The 25260-nt window shown below is 43.0% G+C and overlaps 1 protein-coding gene across 2 annotated transcripts in view; it reads right to left on the minus strand.

Moving 5' to 3' along the window:
• Positions 1-1000: 1000 nt before the first annotated feature.
• The window catches only part of GRM7 (glutamate metabotropic receptor 7), a 780988-nt gene continuing 756728 nt past the window's right edge, over positions 1001-25260 (minus strand). For both annotated transcript variants that reach the window (XM_029052142.2, XM_029052141.2), the window contains one exon: positions 1001-2130. Coding sequence is in view for 1 of the 2 variants with exons in the window: in XM_029052141.2 (XP_028907974.1) it covers positions 2081-2130 (50 nt within the window). In the remaining variant the exon portion in view is untranslated. The remainder of the gene's footprint in view (positions 2131-25260) is intronic.

Genomic DNA, 25260 nt, shown 5'->3' on the forward strand with positions numbered 1-25260 from the left:
GCATATAGCAAGTGCTTAACAAATACCAACTTTATTAACATTATTATTACTAGATGCTCTCTTAGAGATGTCCCCTCCCCTCCACCCCCCGCAGCCCACCTGCCTGATGGGAGAGGAGGAAATGCCCCCAAAGTGTTATCCAGAGCTGGGTTCTTAAGAGAACTGATTAGAAGACAACTGCCAAGCCCAAGACTTGCCTAACAAAGTAAGTAGGTAGTCAGAGATCCTATTTGGAACCAGCGTTACCTTAACTTGGAGGAGAGGGGATGCTTCCCTGGTGGGAGACATCCTGGGTGTAATCCCTCAATCAATGATATTTATTGAGTGCTTACTCTTTGCATAGCACTGTACTAAGTAAGCACTTGGGAGAGTGCAATGCAATAGAGCTGGTAGGCACATTCCCTGTCTCAAAGGAGCTTACAGTCTTAAGAGGGTGACAGACATTAAAATAAATTGTGGATGCATACTTGAGTGATGGGGGGCAGAGGGTGGTGTGAGTATCAAATGCTTAAAGGGTATGAAGCCAAGTACGTAGGTGACACAGAAAGTATAGGGAAGGGAGGATATAAGGGTTTAGTCAGGGAAGGGCTCTTGGAAGAGATGTGATTTTAATAAGACTCTGAAGGTGGGTGGTGGTGGTGATCTGTTGGATATTCAGGGGGAGGGAATTTCAGGCCAGAGGGAGGACCTGTGCAAGGGAGAGGGGTATCTGAAGAGGGCAGGAGGGATTCCCTTGAAGAATCCTGATGTATGATTCCTGGGCAGTTCTGGAAGGGTGGGGATCCCAAGTTTGTGGCCTACTTCAGGTGAGACTGGCAGCCCAGGGGATTATGGGCAGAGGGAGAGTCTAGGTCTAGGCTTCCCAGTGGAGTCTCTAGACCCTTATAGTTTGTCCTGTGCCTCGTGGGAAAATCTGGGACACCATCCTACCCTGGTTTCTGGTTTGGGGAGTGAGGAGCGATAAACTGTAACTAAAAGGGGGAAAGAACAGCTAAAAAGATTTATTGCAGTGAATAAAAAAATTAACCAAAGTCTTTTATTGATACATTCTTGGACAATATCACAGGATCGAAAGAGAATGGAAAGGGGGAGCTTTGCGGCAAGGATTGATTCACTAAATTGGCACATAAGCAGCAAGATTAACGAAATTACTTATTACAAACAGTAAAAAACATACATGCTTTTTTTTAATTCCTTATCACACTGGTCAGTCATAGTGGGGCATCAACAAAACTTCAAGACATGTAAAAGCCATATTCTTTCTTCCAAATATCTTAGTAAGTAGTAAAATTATTGCAAAATATTCATATACCTAACTAAAATAAAATATAACACAAATACAAATATCAAACATAAATTGTTAACATGTACTGTAAAATACATTACTGGCATGCATTCCAAATATCAAGACCTCTATTCAATTCAGCCAATCCCTTTCTTCGTTGTTGTAGCCTATCGTGCTGAGGATAGGTGGGACATACTTTTGCAGCACAGTTTTTGGTCTTTAAATCTCTTTTTCTTAAAAAAAATAACATATATGGTTTGTTGTGATACGATAATAATACTTATACAGTAATATACAGATTCATTTTAGTCCGCCAAGATTTTTTCAAATGTCTGAGAGAATAGGGCTCCTACAGAACTGGGCATTCAAAACAAACAGTGACCTTTGAAACAACATTGGATGGCAATACGCAAAAATCCTCACAAACTGTACAGGAAGTTTTTAAAACCTTGCAGTCTGGAAGTACATAGAATGACAAATCAGCCCCTGTAAAGTCACCATCACTAAATGCAGTTCATTTATAAGGAGCTAGGTACCCATTCGTTGAGACGGTCTGAAGTCACAGCCGAGTGGCAGTGCTGATGCCAGTGACTTAATAAGCCAAGATTAATTAAGGATATTTCAAAAGCAGCTGTTTAGGACACTTAGATCCTCTAACATTGGTCTCCAGTAATTGCCCAGCCGTTAAACTCCTCCAGTGATGGGATGCTGCACGACGGGAAGAGTCCTCTGCCAGGTTGGATGACTGAATAATTGAAGGTCTTCTGCCCTCATATTTCCGTTGGATGGAACGGATTAGATGACTAGGTTGTTATAACTGACGTACTTCTTTTTTGTAGCAGGGCCTGAAAGAGAAAAGTCCAGTGAAAATAATCAATGATTGACGTCTGATTTGGGAAGCGCCTGCTATGTGTCAAGCGCTGGGTTAAGCCCTGAGATGTGCAATCAGATCAGACCCAGTCCCTGTCCCCCGTGGGGCTCATTGATCCATTCGTCTGAACCCGTGGCCCCTTATGAACAGACCGGAGTGCTTCTTGATGAGCCAGTACAAGGCTGAAAGAGATCTCCTTAGATGACAAGGTACACTGTCGTTGATGACTTCTTGAAACACTTCCAGGCCGCTCGTGTTCCTTGGAAAATGTATATTTTTTGCCTTGACGACATTCACTGTCATGGAGCACAGGCAACCTAAGTGGTGTCTCCAGTTCTGACTATCACCCAATTCAATTACCATAGATTTACTTTTACAGTGTTATAGCCTGCGAGTCTGTAACGGTAATTCAAGAAAAATAGATTCCATTAAGATTTTATACCAGTTTAAATACCCTATAAATCTTAATGCTGAGAGCTTCATTTGGGTTCTCCCATAGATTAAAATAAAATCTTTTCCACTTACTGCAGAGCTTCGCAGACTCTAGAGAGCCAGGTGGTTGGAGATCATGATGCCTTACCTACTAAGATGGCCCCGGGTTTATTTCCCACTTTGTTAAAATGTAAAGGGAGAGTGGTATTATTATTGAAGTTCTGCCAAACGATAGTAAATCCAAAGTGGTTGCACAGTAAATGGTGTTCTCAGCCCAAAGAATTGGTAATGCAGGCTAAGGGGTGGGTTTCATTGGGTTGGGGGCAAGGAGACAAAGTTGTCCAAATCTTCCCAGATGCATGAGTAATTCACCAATTAACCTTAGCTTGCCTGTCAAGCACAAGTCACTCAATACCAAGGAACACTCACCAAGGGGACAGAAACATTCTACAGTGATCTTAACAGAATCATTGCAACAGCCACACCGAGGTACAGGAGGATAAGATCTGAAAATCAGAAATGCCGCTGTAGGCTTTACAAAGGTCAGCTTGACTTCTTTTTATGGTATTCGTTAAGCGCTTATTATGTGTCAAATGCTGTTCTAGGCTCTGGGGTAGGTACAGATTAATTAGGTTGGACACAGTCCCTGTCCCACATGGGGCTCACAGTCTAAGTAGGAGGGAGAACAGGGATTGAATCCCCATTTTACAGTTGAGGAAACTAAGGCACAGATAAGTTAAACGACTTGCCCCAGGTCACCAGCAAGCAACTGGCAGAGTCAGGATGAGAACCCAGGACCTCTGACTCCCAGGCCTGTGCTCTTTCTGCTAGGTCTCACTGCTTCTCGACCTCTTGTGGCAGAAATACCTATAATTCACTTGGAGATTGAAAATATCTTTATAAGGGTGGTGAGGTACCAAGGTTAAAAAGAATCTTACCTAGATGCTGGCCAACATCTTATACCTCAAGAAGAACTGTAGTTTGCTAGATGTCACAACCCAGACTGGAACACCACCACTTGAAGATGGGTCTAGGGCTAGATGCATCTTCGTTGAGAAATTCAGTTGTTGTTAACTGAGACGTTCTTTGAGTGATGTGTTCAGTTTGAGAATGATGACAAGGAACTTTGTTATTTTACCTAGTCATTGCTGCAAAATGTCATCTCTGGTAAACCTCAGCTGACAGTCATGAAAAAGTTACAACTGACCTTGCAAAATAGAGTGATTATCTTTTAAGACTTAGAGGACTGACCTTTACAAATCTTATTTTGAAAACTCTGTTGTACTGTTAAATATCCTAAATAAATTAAAATATGCAAATATAATTATATGTTTAGAATTTAGCAACCCAAAATTATGTGAATAATTGCTATGGGGATGGGGGTTAAGGAGGAGCTAAATGTATTTAGGATGAACAGTGTTCATAGATTCTCAAAAATGTCCAGGAGGTCCCACAGTTATGTTATCAGATTCTTGAGTCAGAATGTTTTTATGATTTGAACAACTGGTAGTGTAAGGCTCATCTGAAAAATTAAGAATGAACTCAGTATTATTCCACTAAGTTATTTCATCTGCTGAAAAGTGAATGCCAAAAAAACCCCATTTGCATATAAGTGCTTCTATCTGTTACACCCTTCTCTTTCACACAGTAGTAGTATTAATGGGAAAATCCCACCTCCTCCAACAAGACTTAATTAATTTCCCAGCACCCTGAGTCATTTCATCCCTTAGGCCAACTCTAGCATTTATGGAACTTATTTGCACCTATCCTCAGCACTCATGTATGTATGTGTACTTGATCATTTATTTTGATCACTCAAGTTGTAAGCATAACATAATAATTTAAAGTAATAAAGTACTTATTTTCAAACCATTCTAGATTGTTGAGTGTTTCAAGTATTTGTACATGCATCTCCAGACAGTTCATTAATATTGATATCACTGAATTTTTTTAGCACTACAGGACAAGTTGAATGTTTGGGTTAAAATCATTTCTTCACTTCAAAGAGTGATTTACTCAGTGATTACTGTACTTTCTAATTAAAAATGAATTTTGAATTCTGAAAATTTCCCATTTTTGTACATCAAAGAACAACAAAATTTTTTTTGAGGTAGCTGTTAATTTTAAATCTGATAACTTGCATCATTTAAAATCTTTTTCAAAGCTGGAGACTGTTTCTTTGTCATTCATTCATTCAATAGTATTTATTGAGCGCTTACTATGTGCAGAACACTGAACTAAGCGCTTGGAATGTACAATTCGGCAACAGATAGAGACAGTACCTGCCCAATAATGGGCTCACAGTCTAAACGGGGGAATCAGACAGCAAAGCAAAACAAAACAAAAGAAGACAACATTCCCTTGGTTTAGTGGGTTTTCTACAAAAAAACTAGCTACAAATTTATTTTTTTCTACCCCTTACAGTAACTATGTTCTCCAGTTATAATCATTTAGGTTAGGTGAGTTCAAATAAAAAAAAATTTGGATTGTTTATCCTTACATTTGCAATGGGTCATTATATGCAGAAAGAATTCTTTGGTAGTCCACTGCTATGGACAACGGTGCATTTACTGTGCTGGATATTGTACTGGAAAATTGCATTTGGATAGATAAAAGATGAACAATGAGAGTTGATTAGTATCAGCAGACAGTAATTCCCATGCAGGACTTCCTTTCAGAACCCCTCCAGTAGAAAAAAGTAATGCATTACTAAAGAATTTTTCAGTAAATCTAAATTCCTTAATCTTTGGGTATTTTCCCCACAACAATGGTGAATTATGAGGCAAATGAGATGTGAAAATATGCACAAATTAAATTGCTCAAAGGAAGTGATTTACATAAAGTATTCATTCACCAAATTTAATTCTAATTAATGTGTATAAGATCTGAAGTCTATTTGTCCAAATCATGATTTGGGAAGTAGAGAAATGAACTGTGTTTGGATGACGACACTGTTTTTTCTTAATTCTGATTCCTTACCTTTTGACAACAATAAGGAACAGTAGTGAAAATGGGTGTACTCAGATGAACAACTAAAGATTACAAATAGTTCTCAGTTCAGATTAATTCAAGCTCCAGAATTAAACTAGCTGTCTTTCTAGCACCCTGTAGATTCTTAATGTATTACAAGCATGTCACCAAGGGGGTCGCATTTTCAATTTCATTTTCATTGAATGGAATTCTGTAATTCAAAAGGCTCATTACATACATTATAAAACACAATAAGGCCTATACATAGAAATACCGAGGACTTTTCAGTGCCTCTTAATAGCTAAATGACATATTACCACCATCATTATTATTATTATTATTATATTTAGGGAGACAGTGGACCTCTACACCATAAGAGTGCAGTCAAATTGAGCTCGATCCTGGGGTGTTATATGTGTACTTGAGTCTGATGAGCCACTTGGTTAAATTTGGGATTTCATCATCTGTGTGAGGTCTGCATAGTTTGAGATTGAGGGTTGAAACAGAGCGATGAATAAGATTAATAGTTGGAGTTAAATTATATGAAAATTAGTGTTAGGAATCGGGCTCACATTGATTTAGAGAAGGAAGAACTGAAGGTCTAGGCTTCAAGGCTCTCCATCACCCTGCCCCTTCCTACCTCTCCTCCCTTCTCTCTTTCTACTGCCCACCCTGCATGCTCCACTCCTCCTCACTGTCTCTCAGTCTCGCCTATCCTGCCGTCGACCCCTGGGCCACGTCCTCCCACGGTCCTGGAATGCCCTCCCTCCTCACCTCCGACAATCTAATCTCTTCCCCTCTTCAAATCCCTACTTAGAGCTCACCTCCTCCAAGAGGCCTTCCCAGACTGAGCTCCCCCCTTTTCCCTCTGCTCCCTTTACCCCCCATTCACCTCTCTGCAGCTAAACCCTCTTCTCCCCCCTTTTCCTCTCCCTTCCCACCCCCTCAACACTGTACATGTCCACTCAACTGTATATATCTTCATCACCCTATTTATTTTGTTTCATGAGATGTACATCACCCTGATTCTATTTATTTGCCATTGTTTTTATGAGATGTTCTTCCCCTTGACTCTATTTATTGCCATTGTTCTTGTCTGCCTGTCTCCCCCGATTAGACTGTAAGCCCATCAAAGGGCAGAGACTGTCTCTATCTGTTGCCGATTTGTACATTCCAAGCGCTTAGTACAGTGCTCTGCACATAGTAAGTGCTCAATTAATACTATTGAATGAATGAATGAAGTGTCTCATATGATAGATACAGACTCCTAGTCTCCATCTTCCCTATGGTCAGAAGAAGAACTGGTGTAGATTGCATCCAAAGGGTATGTAAAACACATGTAAAAATTTGTTTTCCCATTCAGGGGTGCTGCTTCAGTTCTTTGGGTTCGACCTGATTTGGAGTCAGGCAAATAATTGGCAAAGGCTTGCTGGAGGAGATAGGATTTTAGAAGGAAATCAAAGATGGAGATGGCTGTGGTTTGATAGATTGTGAGGGACGGTTTTCAGGCTAGGGGATTAGGATAAGCAAGGATTGGAGGCAGGAAAGTTGAGAGCGAGCTATGGTGAGGTGATCTTGAGAAGAACAAAGACTGCCAGTTGGGTAGTAGTAGGTAAAGAGAGCCACTATGTCAGATGGAGAAATCTGGTGGAGAGCCTTGGAGCCAACTGTGAGGAGTTTCTTTTTCATGTGAAAAGAGAGATGGGTAACTGTTGGAAGGTTCCAAGGCATGGTGGGACATATTGTTGAGCAGCATTTCAGGAAAACTCTCCAGGAAGCAGCCATAGACTGTGGAAATGGGGAGAGGCTGGAGGCTGAGAGACCAGTGAGAAGGCTGATTTAGTTGTCAGGTCATGACAAAAACTTGACCCACACGGGTGAATGTAATAATAATAATAATAATGTTGGTATTTGTTAAGCGCTTACTATGTGCAGAGCACTGTTCTAAGCGCTGGGGTAAACACAGGGGAATCAGGTTGTCCCACGTGGGGCTCACAGTCTTCATCCCCATTTTACAGATGAGGGAACTGAGGCACAGAGAAGTTAAGTGACTTGCCCACAGTCACACAGCTGACAAGTGGCAGAGCTGGGATTCGAACTCATGAGCCCTGACTCCAAAGCCCGTGCTCTTTCCACTGCGCCACGCTGCTTCTCCATATAGGTGAGGTATAGGTGGAAAGGAAGGGGAAGATTTGGGAAATGTTGTGAAAGGTGGGAAGGTAAGAATGTTGTGGAAGGTGCTTATGGGAAGCAGCATGGCTTAGTGGAAAGAACATGCTCCTGCTTTGGTTGTGAACCCATGTGGGACAGGGACTGTTCCATCAGATTAACTTGTACCCCAGAGTTTAGAACAGTGCTTGACATAGTAAGTGCTTAACAAATACCAATTTTCTTTAATGCTGTTTGAGCAATAATAATAATAATCCTGGTATTTGTTAAGCACTTGCTATTTGCTAAGGACTGGCTTAAATACAAGATAGCCGGGTCCCACATGGAGCTCACAGTCTAAGCAGGAGGGAGAACAGGTATTGATTCACCATTTTTCAGATTAATGAACCGAAGGGAAATGAAATTAAATGCTTGCCCAGGGTCACACAACAGGTAAGTGGCAGACCCGGGATTAGATTTAGGTCTGCTGACTCCCAGGCCTGTACTCTTTCCAATAGGCCACGCTGCTTCTCTTTGTTTGAATATGTTATTTGAATATGAGAGTGGAATGATAGTGAGGAGTCAAGGATGATCAATCAATGAATCAATCATCATCATCAACAGGTCTTTTTTGAGTGCTTACTGTGTGCAGAGCACTGTATTTAGTGCTTGGGCGAGTACAATATAACAGAGTTGGTAGACACATTCCCTGGCCACAAAAGGGTTCCAGCCTAGAGGATGGCCTAGGCCAAGGTTGTGGCCTTTTGATTGCTAAAAGTTTGATTTCTGGTCCGATTTATATGATGAGAAAGGTAATGTTGGAATAAAGATTTAAGAGTGGCATGGCATCACCTTATGGCTAGCGGTTTCTTTTTTTTTTAATTTAATAGACTCATTACTACATGAATGGTAGTGCTTCTTAGAAAGCTGAATTACAATAGCACAACACCAAGACTCTGGCTAAATCTGGAATTGTGTTGTGTAAAATCGAGACAATAACCAGATAACCAATGAGTGCTAGTACAGTGCTCTGTCCATAGTAAGTGCTCAATAAAAAACAGTGATTGATTGAATTCAGGCCAAATACATAGTATTTTCTGCAGCAGGAAAAAAGCTGAGGCACTGGTGGGGTTTTAAATTTGTTTTTATCTTGGCAATTGACTGAATTATCCATATCACCTTGCAAGTAGTATAGACAATAATAATAATAATAATAATAATGTTGGTATTTGTTAAGCGCTTACTATGTGCAGAGCACTGTTCTAAGTGCTGGGGTAGACACAGGAAATCAGGTTGCCCCACGTGGGGCTCACAGTCTTAATCCCCATTTTACAGATGAGGTAACTGAGGCACAGAGAAGTGAAGTGACTTGCCCATAGTCACACAGCTGACAAGTGGCAGAACTGGGATTCGAACTCATGACCTCTGACTCCACAGCCCATGCTCTTTCCACTGAGCCACACTGCTTTTCATAGACTTAGCCAGAGATGGGTGTGGGGGGGGAAGGGGAAGTGGAAGAGTATACATATGAAGCTGTTTGTTTTGCAATTATTTGCAAGTGCAAGCATGATGCTTTTATACAATGCTAAATCACTGTTATCAACCCATCAGATTTTGATTGTAGCCTTTAACACTCCTCTTACCTTTTGTCACCAAAGGATAGTAGGCCAAAACCAATCTAGCTGAAATTGAGAAATCTGTTTTTATTCCAATAGAGAAAAGAGTAAATGAATACACCAATGTTTCAAAGAAAATCTAATTTGTATTACAAGATATAAGACATCAAACATCGGTTGACATGGCTCTTAAAAGATTCATTTACAACACATCTCAATTGAAGGAAATAGACAGTTTATGTTATGGAACACCATGGCTGACTGCTATTTTCAGTTAAGTTTCTGGGTAATTTGATTGCTGCTGTATTTGTTTATTCAGTTTGTATTCTGATTGAAAAAAAGATGTTACTATATCAAAGCTTTCTACATCTTCTTTTTATCCCTTTTGCTACCACAATAGTAGACTGCCATAGATGAATAAGAATTGAAGTCTCCCATTGGAGGAATGACTTTCATATTCCTTAGACACACTCTGGATAGTTTTGCTTTTTTTATTGGCACACTTTAAGGTTAAAGTCAGTGAAGTGATGTATTTTTTAAAGGTCAAAATAAATCATAGCAATCCTGATGTGCCCTTCTATTAATTGAAGAATAGTTCAACATTAACCCCAATTATTTAGCCCTCTTTCGTTCTGTCTCCACTACTTCTTTATTCACTTCATTTGAATGCTAATATGGGTGTATGGTAGGGGTAGGGTCTTGGAGTCATACACTACCTCATGACAGCTTCAATTTACACAATAGGAATATTATGTAATATTCTACTATTAACAATAACATCTGGCTCCTACTAGATGCCAAGCACTGTGCTAAGAGCTGGGGTTCAGATAAGATTATCAGATTGGACACACTCCTTGTCCCACATGGATCTCACAATCTAAGAGACAGGGAGAGGAGGCATCATCCCTATTTAATCAATCAGTCAGTCAATCCATGGTATTCACTGAACACTTAACTTCGTGTAGAACACTGTACTAAACTCTTGGAAGAGTACGATAAAACAGTTGGTCAAGTACATTCCCTATTTAACAAAGAAAGAAACTGAGACCCAGAGAGATGAAATTATTTATCCTAGGTTACATAGGTCAGTGGCAGAATTGGAATTAGAATCTGGTTCTCCTGACACCGAGACCCATGCTCTATCCACTGGACTATGCTGCCTCTTTTTGGGATGTGCAGGAAGACTCTGGAGCAAATTTAGACTCCTGGTGATGCCCTAGGTTAGAGCAGACTCTTTGAGCCCTCCCGAGTTTGGGCTCAGATACTCATTGCTTGATGTCATTATGGAAGCTCTCAGGATGAGGATGCATGGAACTGGCACCCATTAGCTGGATTAAAAACCACTGGTAGTCAAAACAAAGCAGAGCTTGTTTCCACAAGCCCATGCTCCCATGCGGGCATTCACAATGGGCCTGGCTACCTTTGCACAAAACCACAATATGTAAAACACTACAGGACAAAAGGTAAGAAGAAAGTGACCCAAAAGAAAACTCTGCATTTTGCACTGGGTACAGTACAAGCATAATACTGTAAATTCCTTGAGGGCAGGGATCGGGTCTATCACCTCTATTATCATATACTCTCCTAAGCACTTAGCACAGTAAGAGTTCAATAAATTTCATATGCTTTGTCCATATAGACAGTGTGGAGATGGAAGATTGGGGAGGAGAGAGAAATGTCTGTCGCCACCTGCTAACATCTTGATCTGAATTTCAATGAATTCAGTAGTATATTGCAAGTGGGTAGGTCACGAGAAATCAATCGTATTTATTGAGCATTTACTATGTGCTGAGCACAATACAAAGCACTTGGGAAAGTGCAATACAACAGAATTAGCAGACACGTTCCCTGCCCAAAACGAGGTTTACAATCTAGAGGAAAGCCTTCTGTCCTCAAAGCATTCTCTTTCTACATTCTCATAGGCATCCTCAGTATTCCTCCATTTTCTCAAAAGATGTAAAAAGCAGGAATAGGCCTGAGAACAGATTTTCCTTCATGTTAATTCTAAACCTAGAGTAGAGACATGTAAAATGGAAATATTTCTGCTTCAATTTCAAATGGAAACACCCTTTTTGTAGAAATGAAGCTACATTATCATTATATTTTTAAAGTTGCTCTGAATCTCCCCTTTCTGATGGCTTTCCTGAGCTCAAGCATCCTCAAGGACAGACTATATGGAGCTTTGGTCCTGGACTGCAGATTTCTTTGCAGCATCTCATGATTTAATAGTGAAACAGGAATGTATTAATTTGCTGTTACAAAGATACATGAAGAGTGGGTCTCATCTCCGATCACTTTTATAATCTTCACTTCTAATAAATTATATCATTCCCAGCTGTAATGACTTCCTGTCAGTCTCAGTAAAGTTGAGACAATTAGTAATTCCACAACCTCCCCAGCTATAAATAGCAGTACTCTGTCAGCTGCCAGTGACGTGTATCACCTGGACACAAATTAAAATTCATTCAATAGTATTTATTGAGCGCTTACTATGTGCAGAGCACTGTACTAAGCGCTTGGGATGAACAAGTCGGCAACAGATAGAGACAGTCCCTGCCGTTTGACGGGCTTACAGTCTAATCGGGGGAGACGGACAGACAAGAACAATGGCAATAAACAGCGACAAGGGGAAGAACATCTCGTAAAAACAATGGCAACTAAATAGAATCAAGGCGATGTACAATTCATTAACAAAATAAATAGGGTAACGAAAATATATACAGTTGAGCGGACGAGTACAGTGCTGTGGGGATGGGAAGGGAGAGGTGGAGGAGCAGAGGGAAAAGGGGAAAATGAGGCTTTAGCTGCAGAGAGGTAAAGGGGGGATGGCAGAGGGAGTAGAGGGGGAAGAGGAGCTCAGTCTGGGAACGCCTCTTGGAGGAGGTGATTTTTAAGTAGGGTTTTGAAGAGGGAAAGAGAATCAGTTTGGCGGAGGTGAGGAGGGAGGGCGTTCCAGGACCGCGGGAGGACGTGACCCAGGGGTCGACAGCGGGATAGGCGAGACCGAGGGACGGTGAGGAGGTGGGCGGCAGAGGAGTGGAGCGTGCGGGGTGGGCGGTAGAAAGAGAGAAGGGAGGAGAGGTAGGAAGGGGCAAGGTGATGGAGAGCCTTGAAGCCTAGAGTGAGGAGTTTTTGTTTGGAGCGGAGGTCGATAGGCAACCACTGGAGTTGTTTAAGAAGGGGAGTGACATGCCCAGATCGTTTCTGCAGGAAGATGAGCCGGGCAGCGGAGTGAAGAATAGACCGGAGCGGGGCGAGAGAGGAGGAAGGGAGGTCAGAGAGAAGGCTGACACAGTAGTTTAGCCGGGATATAACGAGAGCCCGTAATAGTAAGGTAGCCGTTTGGGTGGAGAGGAAAGGGCGGATCTTGGCGATATTGTAGAGGTGAAACCGGCAGGTCTTGGTAACGGATAGGATGTGTGGGGTGAACGAGAGGGACGAGTCAAGGATGACACCGAGATTGCGGGCCTGAGAGACGGGAAGGATGGTCGTGCCATCCACGGTGATAGAGAAGTCTGGGAGAGGACCGGGTTTGGGAGGGAAGATGAGGAGCTCAGTCTTGCTCATGTTGAGTTTTAGGTGGCGGGCCGACATCCAGGTGGAGACGTCCCGGAGGCAGGAGGAGATGCGAGCCTGAAGGGAGGGGGAGAGGACAGGGGCGGAGATGTAGATCTGCGTGTCATCTGCGTAGAGATGGTAGTCAAAGCTGTGAGAGCGAATGAGTTCACCGAGGGAGTGAGTGTAAATGGAGAACAGAAGAGGGCCAAGAACTGACCCTTGAGGAACTCCAACTGTTAAAGGATGGGAGGGGGAGGAGGCTCCAGCGAAGGAGACCGAGAATGATTGGCCAGAGAGGTAAGAGGAGAACCAGGAGAGGACAGAGTCCGTGAAGCCAAGGTGAGATAAGGTATGGAGGAGGAGGGGATGGTCGACAGTGTCAAAGGCAGCAGAGAGGTCAAGGAGCATCAGAATGGAGTAGGAGCCATTGGATTTGGCAAGAAGGAGGTCATGGGTGACCTTAGAGAGAGCAGTCTCGGTAGAGTGGAGGGGACGGAAGCCAGATTGGAGGGGGTCTAGGAGAGAATGGGAGTTAAGGAATTCTAGGCATCGATTGTAGACTCGTTCTAGGATCTTGGAAAGGAAGGGTAGTAGGGAGATAGGACGATAACTGGAGGGGGAAGTGGGGTCAAGAGCGGGTTTTTTTAGGATGGGGGAGACATGGGCATGTTTGAAGGCAGAGGGGAAGGAGCCATTGGAGATTGAGTGGTTAAAAATAGAAGTTAAGGAAGGTAGGAGGGCAGGGGCGATGGTTTTAAGAAGGTGAGAGGGAATGGGGTCCGAGGCGCAGGTGGAGGGGGTGGCACTTGCGAGGAGGGAGGAGATCTCCTCTGAGGATACTGCAGGGAAGGATGGGAAAGTAGGGGAGGGGGTTGGTGGGGGGGAGGGGAGAGGCGGAGGGGTGACTTTGGGGAGCTCAGACCTGATCGTGTTGATTTTCGTGAGGAAATAGGTGGCCAGATCATTGGGGGTGAGAGATGGGGGAGGGGGAGGAACAGGGGGCCTAAGGAGAGAGTTAAAGGTCCGGAACAATCGGCGGGGGTGACGGGCATGGGTGTCGATGAGGGAGGAGAAGAAGCTTTGCCTGGCGGAGGAGAGGGCAGAGTTAAGGCAGGAAAGGATAAATTTGAAGTGTGTGAGGTCGGCTTGGTGCTTGGACCTTCGCCAGCAGCGCTCAGCAGCTCGAGCATAGGAGCGTAGGAGGTGGACGGAGGAGGTGATCCAGAGCTGTGGGTTAGTGGAGCGAGAGCGGCGGAGGGAAAGGGGGGCGAGAGAGTCGAGATGAGTAGAGAGGGTGGAGTTGAGAGCGGAGACCTGATCGTCGAGAGTGGGAAGAGAGGACAGGGCGGCAAGGTGAGGAGAGATGCTATTGGAAAGACGGATGGGATCGAGAGAGCGGAGGTCTCTGTGGGGCAGTAGCGAAGATTTGCAGGGGGAGGGAGTGTGAGAGATGAGGCAGGTGAGAAGGTTATGGTCAGAGAGAGGGATTTCAGAGTCGTTGAGGGAGGAGATAGTGCAGCGGTAGGAGATGACGAGATCGAGGGTGTGACCGAGTCGGTGAGTGGGCGCGGTATGGTGGAGGAGGAGGTCGGCAGAGTCGAGGAGGGATAGCAGGCGGGCGGCAGAGGAGTCGTCGGGTACATCCGTATGGATGTTGAAGTCTCCAAGGATCAGAGTGGGCAGAGAGAAGGAGAGAAGGAAGGAGAGAAAGGGGTCAAGGTGGTTGAAGAAGTCGGAAGTGGGACCGGGAGGGCGGTAGATGACGGCGACAAGTAACTGGAGTGGGTGGTAGAGGCGAATGATATGGGCTTCGAAGGAGGGGAAGGAGAGGGGGGGGGAGGAGGGATAGTGCGGAAGCGGCAACGGGGCGAGAGGAGGAAGCCGAAGCCTCCTCCCTTACCGGTGAGTCTGGGGGAGTGGGAGAAGGAGAGGCCTCCGCTGGAGAGAGCGGCGGCGGAGACCGTGTCTTCGGGAGAGAGCCACGTTTCCGAAAGGGCGAGGAGGAGGAGAGAGCGGGAGAGGAAAAGGTCATGGATGAAAGGTAGCTTGCCTGTAATAGAGCGGGGGTTCCAGAGGCCACACTTGAAAGTAGCTGTGGGTGCAAGGGGAGGAGGGGGAAGGGCGGGGGGAGGGGAGGGTTTGGATGGGAAGGAGGTGGCGGGGCCCTGGACGGGGAGAGGGGGATGAGGGGTGGCGGTGGGACAAGAGGACTGGGATGGGGCATGGGTGGGGAAGAGAGAAGGGGGGAGGGGGTGAAGAGGGGGTTTGGTGGGGGGAAGAGTAGGGGGAGGGGGAAGAGGGGTAGCGCTGGTAAAGTGGGGTTCTAGGGCGGGAGAGGGGACAGGGGGAGGAGACAGAGGAGAGAGCGGGAAAGAGCTGAGCGAGAGAGGGGAAGGAGAAGGGGAGGATAGGAAGGGGCGGGAGGGGGAGGGGGGGAGGAGAGGGACATGGCGAGGCCAGAGAGGTGGGTGGCAGCACTGACAACAATAAACAGTAATAAACGAAATCGGTAATATAGCAACATGATACAGTATGATATAATACAGTAGTGCTAATATAGCAACATGATACAGTATGATACAATATAGTCGTGTTAATAAAAGGGGTGATGATCAGGGTCGGGGGTAGACTCGATTAAGGGGCGACCTGATCAAATTCAAAGTCTGACGACAATAAACAATGACAAACGAGATCGCTAATATAAAAATAAGGAATCAGAAGTTACTAAGGAGAGAGAGTTTCTCTTTTTTCCTGGTTACTAATTAATCTTCTGCATAAATAGGCCCAAGATAAAAATGCAGAGGTCTGTAGAGAGAGTTTTTTTCTAACAAAGATTACAGGGCTAACAGAATTGTTCTCTTTCACCCCTGCTGTGGGTTGTAAGGAATGATCATTAAAGTGTCACGTTGTATTCCCAAGACCTCTGCTGCAGTGTTAACTCACTGGATCTCAATGCAGAGACATGGTTAAAAAGAAAAAAAGGGAAACTGAAACTGGCATGCCTCTCTCATCTGTGACTACTAAAAAGGGAGTCAGTCGGCATTTCATTTTTCAGTAGAATATTTGGAAAAAAAAAAAAAGAGCTATTTCATTTAAAGCTTCCTCAGCAACTCCACTCTTGCTCTCTCCCCAAATAATAATAGTCTCAGAGTAAAACTGAGTTACCTGAAAGTGTGGAAGAAATAGAATTCCTGGAGATAATGCAAAATAGGCAGTTGATCAGGTTTTTCACATTTGACTTTGGTTGCTCCTCAGGCCTAATCTTCGGGGTCCATCATTCCTCCTCCCACCTCTTCCACACACACCCCGCCCACCCTCCCACCCCAACACACACACACTTTATCAGGGCTCCTCCAGTTTGGAGAGAACTCAGCCTTTCCAATTGCTCTGAGTTTTATGGGACTTTCCAGATGTGAATTCACACAAGACACAGCATGATGGAAATGAGCTGTTGTAGTGGATAGAGCACAGGCCTGGGAGTCAGAAAGTCATGGGCTCTAATTCTGGCTCTGCCACTTCTCTGTTGTGTTTCCTTGGGCAAGTCACTTCACTTTTCTGAGCCTCAGTTACCTCATCTGTACAATGGGGATTGAGACTGTGAGCCTCACACAGGAATAATCCTATTTTCTTGTATCCACCCCAGTGCTTAGTACAGTGCCTGGCACATAGTCAAAACTTAACAAATCCCATAATTTTTTTCCCATTTGTGACCTGAACTCCAAAGCAATAAGAAGATGTTGCTGAAAAAATTTAACATCCTTTCTTGTCCTTCGTTATTTTCCCTAGCTATAAGGCTTCTCGCAGAGTTAGCTCTACAGAATACTTAATGTATAGGGATTTGAGCATTTTAATCTGCCCCAAACCAGAATAAAGAGATTAATAGTTCTGGTTTGTAATCAACTAATGCGGGTATCACGTTTATTGTTTTAAAGAGGAGGCACAACATGTCTAAGATGTTGAGATGTAAAACTCCAAACTGTAATGCTTATGGGACGTTAAATCTTAATTTTTATTTTTTGCACATACAACAGGTCCCTGCTTTCCAGCATTTCCCCCAAAAGAAACACTGTTGACAGCATTCTTTGAAAAGGTGTGAAAGGTAACATGCCCAAGATCCCATAAGAAGTCAGAGAGGACCCAAATATCTTGACTCCTAGGTCTTCAGTAGCATCTTCCGACATTGTTAATCATCTCTCTTATTCTCTGTGTGTATGTCTCTCTCCCTACTCTTTCTTTCCCTTTCTATCTTTCTGTGTGTGTGTGTGTGTGTGTGTGTGTGTGATTTTGTTACCGATTTTCTGAGAAGTGGAAAGGGCATCATTTAAGGTTGAAAAAAAGTGGGAATGAAATGGGAGGGGAGAGAATAGTCAATATCCTGAAATATTGAATCAATCAATCATTCAATGAATGGCATTTCCTAAGTGCCTTCTATGTGCAGAGCACTGTTGTCAGTGCTTGGGAGAGTATAATATAAGAGAAATCTGCAGACATGTTCCCTCCCCACAGTGAGCTTATAGATATCTAAACTTTAAGCTTGTAGTGGACAGAGAATGTGTCTACCAACTCTGTTGTACTGTATGCTTCTAAGCGCTTAGAACAGTGCTCTACAAATGGTAAGTGCTCAATGAATACCACTGAGTGATTGATACATGCAGCTCTACAAAGGCTCTCAAATTTTCCACCAAGCATGAGATACTTTAGCTTACGAACACATAAGAAAAGGAGAGGAAACCAGAGTAAAGCAGAGACTCCCTGTGGGTACAGATAGAGGGTAACAGGCCTCATTCCATCATCTGTTCTGCTTGATGGGCTCTGCCACTTGCCTCCTGTGTGACCCTGCGCAAGTCATTTCTGTGTCCCACTTTCCTCATCTGTGAAATGGGGATTCAATATCTGCCCTCCCTCCTACTTAGACTGTGAGCCCCATGTGGGACAGAGACTGTGTCCAACCTGATTAATTTGTTTCTGTCCCAGCATTTAGAACATTCAATCATATTTCAATCATATTTATCTAGTGCTTACTGTGTGCAAAGCACTGTACTAACAGTGCTTAGCACATAGTGAACACTTAAATATTATTATTATCACCATCATTATTATTATTACCATTATTATCATTGATTTCACACTGTTGATTTATTTAGCTGCCATTTGAACTTGGAGGTGATGCCTCCTTGTATTGTATTTGAAATTCCCATGAAGCTAAAGAGTTTGAGTGCTTTCCATATCTGCATCTTGCCCTTAAAGGGCAATGCAATGAACTAAGAAAGAGTTTGAGAAACCTTGAAGCATCAACCTCAAATTGATCAAAGTGATCATTTGAAGGTGGCTTTGGCATTGGGCTTTCTCAAAGTAAAAATAAAGCTTCCATGGAAAGAGGTGGGTCAGTGATATGTGGCAAAACTGCTTTTGACCACTAGTAGCAACATCAAAACACTTTCAGGGAATTTGTTGGGTCAGCAAGATATGGTAATGATGTAGTCCATTTTGAATGCGCACAAAAACACTTAAAATCCAATATTATACTATCTTTTACACTTCCCACCCAAAGTGGAACAAAATTTCAGGAACAAGAGGGTGGGCGTGGCATTATGCAAACCACTATCACTAGAATCAATTCTTTCATGCAGCTTTTCAGTCCTCAAGTCTCAGGACTGAGGCTCATCTGGTGGTATCAACAGGCTATTTCACCAAACGATATCTGTTCTGTGACCCAATGCAATGTGCTTATAGTCATAATCCAGGTGCTGGATTTACAAAATCAATCAGCTGCCCCAGTGGAAAAAAGACACTGATATGTGAGCCCAATCTTTGAAAGGGAGTAAACTAGACAGTATGGAATCCTCAATATTATTCACCCAATCTCATTCTAAAGTACGAAGGGACATTGAGGCTGAATTTTTGTTCCAGTCATTCGCACTGGACAACAGTGAATGGCAAAATTAGGATTTTTGTCTCCAGTTCATTTCAAATGCTAGCCATGAAGCTGTTGTACCTGATTATGCATTCTGTTTGGATTTTCTTCTCATCGTAGCAATGATTTCCATTCTTCTTTGCTGCTGCTAGATTATTGTAACTGATTTACTACAAGTTGCCAAGCCTGCACCAAAAATGAAATGTCACGGCTCAAAGGGATAATTGGTACAAATGTTTTAATTGAAATTAGATTTTGCCCTTGACCTTCTCATATTTTGGAGTGAGTGGAATGAACACCCCAAAGAAGGTATATTTATAGGCTGTTTTTCATTTTGAAAAACATTCCTACTGCCTCTAGAATAGCTAATTAAGATTGAGCATGGTTCATGACATCCCCCAAGGTTCAATTTTCAGAGGTAGCCTTCTACATGATTCATTCTGGAAGCAGACAAACTACAGGCTACTCCACCAACACACAACAGCAGCTTGCTTGGATCTCTAGTCAACCATTTCCATTTTTCTGACCTAGTTATGGTAAAAGAAGGGGAGTTTCTCTGGCTGCATTTGCCATAAAAATTGGATCATTTCACAGTATCACTTATGCCACAGGGCAACAGTATCCTAATTCATTCATTCAATCATATTTATTGAGCACTTACTGTGTGCAATAAGCACCCCAAAGAATGTATATTTATAGGCTCTTTTTCACTGTACTCAGGGAAGTACAATACAATAATAAACAGACATATTCCCTCCCCACAACAGGCTTACACTGAACTATTTAATGTGCCTTCAAGTCTTGGAGGTTGAAAAAGCATTCTGTTTCTATCTCTATGCTAACCTCAGGAAAATCAGTTCACATTCACTCATTTATTCTGACTATTTTATTTTTCAATATGTTTATGTCTGTCTCTCCCATTAGAGTATAAGCTTCTTATGGACAGGGAACATGCCACTCTTTTCCGTTATGTCTTTCTAAGTGCATAGAACAGTGTATTGCACTCAATGGACAGCTAAAAAATATTACTACCACTACTATTTCTATTTTCTCCTTTTGTAAATGACAGAATCATAGTATTTTCCATTGGTAGAACATTGAAGACTCATGGAGTATAACTGTGTCCCCGACGCCCAAGCCATTACAAGTCTATAGAGCTGTATTTATGTACCTTTAAGATAACTGGAGATTTTTACGTCATTACACTTTAACCAGGGTTCTGAGATCTTGATGGATAATCATTGGAACTATCTTGAATGGAAAACAAGTGTACTCTGTGGTGTTCAATTTACTATGTTTCCACTCCAGATATTGAAATGTCCTATTTTTCTTGTAGGATTATAGAAATTGAAATGATGGCAACCAATCAATCACTGTCACTTATTCAGTGCTTACTGTGTGCAAAGCACTGTAATAAGTGCTTGGGAGAGTACAATGTAGCAGAGTTGGTAGATGCATTCCCTGCCCACAATGAGCTTACAGTCTAGGGGCAGTAGGTTTATCCCATTCATCATGGAGGTTTTGAATGAGGAGGAGACTAACACTAATATAAAGAAATAAATTTATTTGGTAGAGTAATCTAGTGGAAAGAGCACCGGCCTGGGAGTCAGAGGACCTCAATCATTCAATCAATGGTTTTGATTGAGGGCTTATTATGTGCAACCCTGTACCAAACACCTGGGAGAAAAAGATACACAATTTGTCCCTCAAGAAGCTTCTAGTGTTGTAGGGGAGGCAGGGGAAACAGCAGAGTATAAGGATATGTACATAACGTGCTGTGGGGCTGGGATGGCATGCGTATTAAAGTGTCAAAGTGCTTAAGAGTGATGTGGGCTAGGCTGGGGAAAGAATCCAAGTGCTTAAGAGGTACAGCTGCAAATGTGGAGACACAGAAGGGAGGGTGACTAGTGGGGAAATGAGGGGTTAGTCAGGACTGGCTTCTTGGAGATATGCTTTCAGTAAGGCTTTGAATATGGGGAGAAAGGTGGTCTGTTGGATATGAAGGGGGAAGGAGTTCCACCATACCGGGAGGACATGAATAAGGGGATGTAAACTAGATGGATGAGATCGCGATACAGTAATTGGGTTGGTGTTAGAGGAGCGGAGTGTGCAGGCTGTTGTAATGGGGGATTAGCAAGGTTGAGTAGGAAGGGGAGAGTTGACTGAGTGCTTTGAAACCAATGGTAAAGAGTTTTTATTTTATACAGATGTGGATGGGCAACAATTGGAGATCTGTGACGACTGAGGCAATTTAGACTGAATGTTTTTGTTTGTTTTTTTTTTCAAAAAATAATCTGGTTACCAGAGTGAAGTGTGGACTGGAGTGAGCAGAGTACTGAAAGTCGGAATGCGAGGAAGCTGATAATAATAATTATTATGGTATTTGTTAAGAGCTTACTATGTGCCAGGCACTGTATTCCTTCAGTCATTCAATTCACTCAGTAGTATTTATTAAGGACTTACTGTGTGCGTAGCACTGTACTAAGCAGTTGGGAAAGTACAATACAACAATAAACTGTGACATTTCCTGCCCAAAACAAGCTCACAGTCTAGAGAGGGGGAGACAGACATCAATACAAATAAATAAAACTACAGATATGTGTTGTGGGGCTGGTGGGTGAGAGGGGAGGGCAAAGGGTGAGGCAGAAGGGAGTGGGAGATGAGGAAAAGTGGGGCTTAGTCTGGGTAGGCCTCTTGGAATAGATGTGCCTTCAATAAGGCTTTCAAGGTGGGGGAGAGTAATTGTCCTTCGGATTTGAAAAGGGAGGGCGTTCCAGATCAGAGGCAGGGCGTGTGCCAGGAATTGGTGGCCAGACAGGCGAGACTGGAATACAGTGAGAAGGTTAGCACTAGATGGGCGAAGTATGTGGGCTGGGTTGTAGAAGGAGAGAAGTGAGGTGAGGTAAGAGGATGCAGGTGATGGAGTGCTTTAAAGCCAATGGTGAGGAATTTTTGTTTGATATGGAGGTGGATGGGCAGCCACTGAAGATTTTTGAGGAGCGGGGTGATATGTCCTGAAAGATTTTGTAAAAAGATGATCTAAGCACTGGGGGGACAAGTACAAGCAAATCGGGTTGGACACAATCCCTGTCCCACAGGGGGCTCACAGTCTCAACCCCCATTTTACAGATGAGGTAACTGAGGCAGAGAAAAGTAAAGTGACTTGACCAAGGTCACACAGCAGACAAGTGGCAGAGCCACAGTTAGTAGTCAAGGAAGAGTAGTGTAAGAGCTGTGTCAGCTTAGTAGCAGTTTGGAGAGCAAAGGGTGGATTTTAGCAATGTCGTGAAAGTAGAAGTTATAGGATTTGGTGATGGATTTCATATGTGGGTTGAATGAGAGAGATGAGTCAAGGATAATGCCAAGGTTATGGGCAGGGAGATATGGAAAGGCTGGTAGTGCTGTTTGCAGTGATGGTAAAGTTGGTGGAAGGGCAGGATTTTGGCAGGAAGATGAGCGAAGACAGGAAGAAAACAAAGAATGATAGGGGAGACAGTGGCCAAGTTGACACACGCCTTAGGGATTGCTCAGTATAAATGGACCTGCATCATGGTTGTGTTCCTATAACGTTTAGGCCCAGTTAGCCTAACTGCCGAAGTAAATCAGATAAATCCTCTCAACGAGAATTTTATACCCAAAGGATCAGTATAATGCTGGGTCATAAGTAAAAATTACACCTATCCAATATCATAGGTTCTTTTAAGTGTTACTTCTTTGAAGTTCTCAGAGAAAATTTGAAAGGAAATAAAAATATGACCTTGCTTATTCTCTGAAGTAGCTAGGGGTTTGAAGTTTTTTCTTAAGTATTTTTCCTTTAGTTTACAAAGCCCATTTTAAAGATGTTATCATCTTTTAAAGGAAGTTTTAAAACTTTGCCAGCCATTCGTATTCATCATAATCAAACTGTTTTTGAGAGGCTGAAATTCTAGAAAGAAGAATTGATGAAAATATTTTCATTAAATGACCCCTGGACTTTAGAACTGGTTTTTAGTGGGCTAACACAAAATCTAAGGAATTACTTGTCAGAGCATGGACAGAATAAAGATATGTTAGTAACAGGCAGTAAGACCATTCCAATTTGCCATGCATTAAGTATTTAATATACATTTTCTCCCAGTTGAAGATGCACTAACAAATTCCCCAAATAATTCAGACTTCTTAAACACCCACTCGATATGATAATTCAGACAATAGGTCTGTTTTTGTACTTGTAATCCCAGAAAAAAGAATCCAAAATGGTGTCTTTTGGGCATAAATTATCTAGAAAGTTTGCTGGAGGATCACCTGATCTTTAGCATTGACCATCAGGAGTGCAGAATGACTCTGAATGGTTCAGTTATACAGAATGGAAGCTGTAAGAGGAAAAGTAATTACTATCTCAGACTGCCACTATCTTTGGTGATTATGGTGTTTTCCATATTTTGCTTTGGGTGGAGTAAAAAAAAAACACACAGTTATTTCACTATCCCAAATGTGGGGGATCATAGCGAAAATTAAAGACAATTCTGTGAGTAATCTATCAGTCTGTCAATGGTATGTATTGAGTGCTTATATTGGATGTTGACCTCACAATCAGGAGATTTCTTATTTCAGGTCTTCTGAGTTATGCAGAAGCATTAGTGAACATCTAGCAACTCAAGAATTATCTAGAAAATAAGTGGACCATGCTATGTAGCAGTGACAGCATCTGACAAGTTGATAGGCACTCATTTCGACACAGGTGTAGCAGGAATGCTGACACTTAGAGACAAATCACTGGACCACACATAAGTGGAAAATTGAAATAGTGTGAGTGTATCCAGCATCAGCATCACCTTGCTATTGCCAACATCAAATTTGTTTGAAAGATCTGCCAATCATTCATTCATTCATTCAATAGTATTTATTGAGTGCTTACTATGTGCAGAGCACTGAATCATATGGTGCAGCCTGAAGCAGATTAGAGGAGGGTGGGGTGCTGAAGTTTTATTAAAGTCCCTCCCACTTCTGGAAAATCAAAATCAATATCCTTCCCCATCCCAGCGCATATTGACCTTGCTGTGGGAGAGGTGTGAGTGGGAAGTGCCATGTCTCTGTGCCCTGAGAAGCTGTTGGGGGAGGGATTGGAGCCAGGGCCGCTGAGTTTCCATGCCCTGAGAGGCCACTAGAGAAATAGTGGGAGTGGGGGCCGCTGCATATCCACTCCCGAAGATGTTGCTGCGGGAGGGTTGGGAGCTGGGGGCTGCCATATCTCTGCACCTGCAAGCCGCCCTGTCTCCTTCAGACATAGAGCCACAGAGGGAGAAAGAGAGGAGATAGAAGGTGAGGCCAGGAGATGTAGAAGCTTGACTCCCCAAATGTCCAATCTCTTTCTTTCCCATTTTCATCTCCTTGTCGCTAGGCCAGTGGCGAACAGAGTTTTAAACCACTTAAGGAATGGATGAGGTGGTGAGAAACTGCAGCAGCGTATTCGATCATCTTGAAGGACTTGGCCAAATAATTAGGTCTTAGTTCAAAGTGACGGTTCTCTTTTGTGGAACCCATGGGTATATTTCTTTTGGTATATTTCTTCTGTAGAGACCTCCCAGTAGTCTCCCCATCTAGACTGTAAGCTTGTTATGGGCAGAGAATGTGTCTGCTAATTTTGTTGTATTGTATTCTCCTAAGCACTTAGTACAGTGGTCTGCACAAAGTAAGTGCTCAATAAATACCCTTGATAATTACCACTGATAGTCTTGCATCAGGGCTTCCCCTGGGAGCCCAAATGGCCACATGTTCCCCAATTGGTAGAGGATTTTGAACTTTCCTTGCCCCAGTCCTGACTCCCTCCCCACTACCTGCTGCATTAGAAAGTGGATGGGGAAGGAATATGATATAATAATTAATAGACACATTCCCTGCCCTCAACAAGCTTACAGTCTAGAGACAGTGTGTTACAGAGGCAGTACGGGGCCAGCCTCACTCTAGAATAGCAACAGTCAATCATGTAGCCCTATGAACTCAGAGGGTGCACGTGAGGGCAGCATCTCACTGAAAAAGATTTCTTATCTCTTCCAGTTCAACTCAAGGCTTCTGAGTCCTTCCATGATGATCTGTGACCAAACTATTCCAGTAGGATGGGTGATAGGTGGGATATTACTAAGGCAATGGTGGAGTCTGTAAAATGGTTTCAAGCTGCCGATAGGTTTAACCCTGCAGACTCGGTTGCTGTCTGAGGTGCTTCAGAGAGTGGATTAGTTTTTATTTAGACCTCACTGACAAGTGGGATTACTGCAGAGTGTACAATCATGGAAACATGAAAAGGAAGAAAGAAAATGTGTTTCACCGTTAAATCTGAAAGCTAGAAATACTGTCCTGAGATTGAATTTTCCTTCCACTGTTATATCACAAAAGCTGGCAACAAAGTCAGAGCTCCTTAATACAAAAGAAAGGAGAAATGTCATTTTTGTTGGTCTTCAGGTTTTTCTATCTTTACTTCATTGTTTAG

The sequence above is a fragment of the Ornithorhynchus anatinus genome, chromosome X1 (assembly GCF_004115215.2).
Source record: "Ornithorhynchus anatinus isolate Pmale09 chromosome X1, mOrnAna1.pri.v4, whole genome shotgun sequence".
Classification (NCBI taxonomy): Eukaryota; Metazoa; Chordata; class Mammalia; order Monotremata; family Ornithorhynchidae; genus Ornithorhynchus; species Ornithorhynchus anatinus.